The 5683-nt window shown below is 35.7% G+C and overlaps 1 protein-coding gene across 1 annotated transcript; it reads right to left on the minus strand.

The window, feature by feature from the left end:
* Window positions 1-574: 574 nt before the first annotated feature.
* LOC120875889 (putative olfactory receptor 56B2) lies at window positions 575-1534 on the minus strand. The gene has a single exon (XM_040257645.1). It carries the CDS (start codon window positions 1532-1534, stop codon window positions 575-577), a length of 960 nt encoding a protein of 319 aa, XP_040113579.1.
* Window positions 1535-5683: the final 4149 nt, after the last annotated feature.

Here is a 5683-nt window from a genome sequence, read left to right on the forward strand (position 1 = left end):
GTCAGTTCTAGGCAGCAGGTGGCCAAAGGACTGGAGCTTCAGCTTTAGCACCAGCCTTCTTCACAATTCAACTCTCCTGTCCATAAGTGACTACCAGAAAAACCATAACTTTGACTATAAGGGCCTAATCAAAGTGATGTCTTTGCTTTTTAATATGCTGTCTAGTTTTGTCATGGAGCAGTTATATGCTATCAGTAATTAAATAAAATATATATGGATTAAATAATCTCATTAAAAAAGAATAAAATGGTAGATCTCTCTTTTACCCATCTATATTAAACATTGTTAGGAAGTTCTATTTAGAGAAACTGGAGACAAAAATGGAATATATATTCTGTTGTCTTTCTGTGGATTCCTTGAGACAATCAGCATCATTGTGTTACTCATTTGATGAAGAAATTTATTGAAAAGCAAGATTACTTCATTCTCATTTTGAAGGTTTCATTAATTGCCACTGATTCCTTAAACTAACTGAAAAATGTTAGTGTTTCTTAGTTCTTCTTTATCTATAATCTTTGAAGAATATAATGAATATATACATAGGGAAATTACAAAGTTGAGCATCCTCTCCAAGTTAATTGCCTTTGAAGTCCAGCTTAAGGAGCTTACATAAGCCCTGTCTGAGCTCCTTGTTCTTGAGTGCATAGACCATAGGATTGAGGGCAGGAGGAATGACATTGTGGAGTACATTGAGTAGAACTGGGATGAGGGGAAACGTCATTGTTGCACTATGGGTGATAGAAATGACAATAACAACTGTGTAGAAAAACAGGATTAGGATGAGGTGGGAAGTGCAGGTACTCAGGGCCTTGGATGTAGCTTCTGTTGAGTTCAGTTTCAGTACAGAGTGAAATATCAAAGCATAGGATACAAGAATCAAACCCAAGTCACTCCCCATGAATATCCAGGCCAGAAGTAGCTGGTAAACACTGTTGACTGTCCTGTCATCACAGGATAGACTAGTGACACCAAGATTAGAGCACAGACAGTGCTCAATTTGGTTTTTTGAACAATAGTGTCTCTGAGCTGCCAACACAGGAATTGGGATGGTAGTCAGGCTGTTTCTGAGTGTCATGAACACAGTAGCTTTGACCACAAAAGATTTGGTGATTACTGATGAATAACATAGTGGTTGACAAATTGCCACATACCTATCTATAGCCATGCAGACAAAAATGCCTGATTCCATTCCTACAAAACTATGTATGGCATACATCTGTACAAAGCACTCAGGGAGACCAATGGTCTTTGCACTGAACCACAAGATGGTAAAAATCTTGGGCATGATGGTGGTAGCAAGGCCCATGTCAACCACAGCCAGGATGCCCAGGAAATAATACATAGGCTGGTGCAGTGTTGCCTCCTGATTGATGATGATCAAGATAAGGATGTTTGCACTGAGAGCTAAGAGGTAGAGCAGAGCCAGGGGCAGGGATAGCCAGTGCTGCCAGCTGTGAATGCCTGGGAATCCCATCAGAATGAACTCAGAGACCTGAAACTTTGAGCTGTTGAAATCTCCGAGATCCTGGAACATAATTCACTAAGAAGAAAAACATTCAGGGTTACTATTCTTAATGCTCTCTGACAGTGTTTGAAGAAGCTACATTCATGGTTTTGTAGGTGTTGTAGGGGAATCGTCTTTTTAAACACTAATTCTAGCATTAACATTCCTTGAAAGTGAAAGGTTTGTGAGAGTGTTAGTCACTCAGTCGTGTCCACCTCTTTGCGATTCCATGGACTGTAGTCCACCAGGCTCCTCTGTCCATAGAATTCTCCAGGCAAGAATACTGGAGTGGGTAGCCATTCACTTCTCCAGGGGATTTTCATGACTGGGGTATTAAACCTGGGTCTCTTGCTTTGCAGGCAGATTAGAAGTATCCAACATTCCTTGGATATTTCTAATTAAACAGGAACTATTTTAACACATCGTGTGTTAAATTATTTATCAAAACACAAACTTCATACCATAAGTCAGTTTGTATTGTTTTCATCTTCTCGTAAGTGAGGAACAGAACTTTAGAGAAAATCATGACTTTGGAGATTATCTTCAGCCTTAAGTCATGAAAGCTGGAGAAGATGTAGCCTTCTGATATCACAGCCTGCACTCTTGAATTTGTTTTGTTGAATTATTAGAAACTTAATATATGCAATGCATATAGAAATTTCTGTGCATGGAGATATTTAAGTAATAGACTAGAATATATGATAATGAAAATAACTCATTTCAAGGATTTGAGATTTTGTTAAATAATACTGTGTCTCATTTAATTTTAATTGAAATGTATGAAATACTTTAGCTGCACATTTTAAATGAGGAAGCTTTTATCAAAATTTGCTAATGACTTGTCCAAAACTGTAATAATAAAAGAGAAATGTGATTTAGGAATATCTTGTTATTCAAAACCAATTAATTCTGGTTTTCAGTAACTTTTTCCTACTTGATGTAGTTTTGATTCTTGGAGCACTCCCAGATAGCCAAACTATAAAGAATAAAGCAGGCATTAAAATATTAGTTTGAGGTAAAGATTTTGAAAATCAAATTACTTGAATCAAGTTAGTGCTTACCTATCAAAATTTATTAATCACTTACACATTTTACTGCAAAGGGGGAAACAGATTTCATGATCTGTTTCTCCTAAATGTCTATTGTTTATTTCTTTATATGCTTTCAATAAATTAAATATTAGGGATGCATTATCAGGACATAAAATGTTGAAAAATGTGGTTCAAAATAATAGTATGTACAGAACAATAGTGTGAATATAGTCCTGGAAAATATGTTCATTCTAATCCAAGTGATACCATTCCATTATACTTATAATAAGATAATGAAGAAGGTAGATTTAAAAAGATATATATTTAGACAAATAACAATTCTTTTATATATATATTATTTTAATAACCTCTAAATTTTAATAGTTTATTTTTATAGCTTGCATTGTTTTTAATCTTAATGTTGGAACTATTTTTCAAATGTCATATGTTCTTTGATGATTAATTCACAAAGAGTCCTTAGTAAGCTGATTTGAAACTCCAGGTGATGAGAGAGTCTCATTAATTGGTTGGATTTACTTTGTGTGCTCCTGTAAGCTCTCCTTTGTAGCACTGTTGACATTCTTATTTCCTAGTGGATTCTTTCCCTGAGGGATTTGCATTTTTCCCAGAAAATAATCTACCAATATGCATCCTAAAGAAATATGTGATTGGCTTCTAGTGTTCTTGATATTGAGTAGTAGAGGGACACAATCTCACAGTTAAATATAAAAATTTGATTCACCTTGTCAATTTTAACGATGCCTTCTTATCCTTGGACTTTATCACATCTGATATATTTGTACCCATCGTATATGTTAAATTTTTCCCTATGTTAAATTAATTTAACATATACTATGTTAAATAACATAACATAAATTAATTTATCACAGTATGTGTTAAATTAAACTTTGTCCATCATGTTACTATATATACTTATAGTACAGTCTAACTCTACACTAAGAGTATAGTTAGCATTGTTTAAAATAGTGGATGAATCAGGGATATAAAGTTGTTACTTGTTAATTTTTCTACCTACAACCCTGTTTTAACTTTATATATTCACAACAAAAGGGGACAGTTTAGATATTGCAAAAAGCAACTTTTTTGGAAATAGTAAAGTAACATGGTATGAACTGCTTAATAAGAGTGCCCTTCAAAGACCTTTCTTGTGCTATATATTCTTGAAGTAATATAAGAGTAGATAAAAATGAAACTAAGCAAAAATTTGGAGGATATCTGGAGAATTTAAAAAGGAAAAGGAAAATGGTCTTAGAGCATGCTAGATCAGGTTCTTTCTTCTGTTACTGTGCTCTGCTTTCTTCTCAAGTTCACTGCTATTTTTTGTTTTGTTAATTGCAATTTTCTATCTTATTTTGTGCCCTCCTACAACCCCTGCAACTTCAAGCACAACTTTATTTTGGAATATCAACTTTATCTCTGAGAGGACAGGGAATCATCCTTTAAACTACTTAACATGATGTAAATAAAAAAGAAGCAGGCATCATAGGTATGGAATATATTTGTCAATGGATCAATATCTCTTTCTATTTTAGCATCATACTATTTAGCATCATAGTATAAAAAGAACTGACAACTTGGATCCACCAGAATTTAAGCAAAATCTTAATATTTGAACTTATTGTATTTATATTTATATATCATGGGAAATAGATGGGGAAACAGTGGAAACAGTGTCAGATTTTATTTGGGGGGGCTTCAAAATCACTGCAGATGGTGATTGCAGCCATGAAATTAAGACGCTTACTCCTTGGAAGAAAAGTTATGACCAATCTAGATAGCATATTGAAAAACAAAGACATTACTTTGCCAAGAAAGGTCCATCTAGTCAAGGCTATGGTTCTTCTTGTGGTCATGTATGGATGTGAGAGTTGGACTGTGAAGAAAGCTGAGTGCCAAAGAATTGATGCTTTTGAAGTGTGGTGTTGGAGAAGACTCTTGAGAGTCCCTTGGACTGCAAGGGGATCCAACCAGTCCATTCTAAAGGAGATCAACCCTGGGATTTCTTTGGAGGGCATGATGCTAAAGCTGAAACTCCAGTACTTTGGCCACCTCATGCGAAGAGTTGACTCATTGGAAAAGACTCTGATGCTGGGAGGGATTGGGGGCAGGAGGAGAAGGGGACGACAAAGGATGAGATGGCTGTATGGCATCACTGACTCGATGGACGTGAGTCTTAGTGAACTCCGGGAGTTGGTGATGGACAGGGAGGCCTGGCGTGCTGCGATTCATGGGGTGGCAAAGAGTCGGACACGACTGAGCGACTGAACTGAATTGATGCACTGTGTGGGGACTTCCCTGGTGGCTCAGACAGTAAAGAATGTGCCTGCAATGCAAGAGACCCAAGTTTGATTACTGGGTGGGGAAGATGCCCTGGAGAAGGGTATGGCATCCCACTCCAGTATTCTTGCCTGAAGAATCCCATGGACAGAGGATCCTGTGTGGCTACAGTCCATGGGGTCACAAAGAGTCAGATATGGCTGAGCAACTAACTCACTTGCATTGTAGAGCAACATGTCACACTTTAAATATCAATAATTTTTTGAGTGAATAATAGATTCCTGAACTAATGATTCAAATTTCATAAAACTTGATGAACTATTGCACTCCAAAGTATTTATTTATTTGAACTTAAAATTATGCTTTTATTAATCAATGTTTTAAAATTAAATTTTAAAAGTCTAGCTACCAAATGATTAATCAGTAATTAATTTAATATTATCTCAGGGTTTTAAGGATTTTTGAATTATATTTATACTTACATAGTACAAAACATAATTTCTTTTTTATTTTTTAAAATTAATTAATTTATTTATTGTTGGAGGCTAATTACTTTACAATATTTTCTTGGTTTTGCCATACATTGACATGAATCTGCCATGGGTGTACATGTGTTCCCCATCCTGAGCCCCCCTTCCACCTCTCTCCCCATCCCATCCCTCTGGGTCATCCCAGCACACCAGCCCCAAGCACCCTGTATCATGGCATCGAATCTGGACTGGCGATCCATTTCACATATGATAATATACGTGTTTCAATGCCATTCTAAGTATTTAAACATGTATTTAAATATTATTTTTTCAAAGTATAAAAGGAAGAAACCGAAGTATAAATTCTACTTACAAGACAA

The sequence above is a fragment of the Oryx dammah genome, unplaced genomic scaffold (assembly GCF_014754425.2).
Source record: "Oryx dammah isolate SB20612 unplaced genomic scaffold, SCBI_Odam_1.1 HiC_scaffold_17, whole genome shotgun sequence".
NCBI lineage: Eukaryota > Metazoa > Chordata > Mammalia > Artiodactyla > Bovidae > Oryx > Oryx dammah.

Excerpts from the sequence above, each read along its gene's own strand:
- LOC120875889 (XM_040257645.1), bottom strand. The coding sequence starts at position 1,534 with ATGTTCCAGGATCTCGGAGATTTCAACAGCTCAAAGTTTCAGGTCTCT.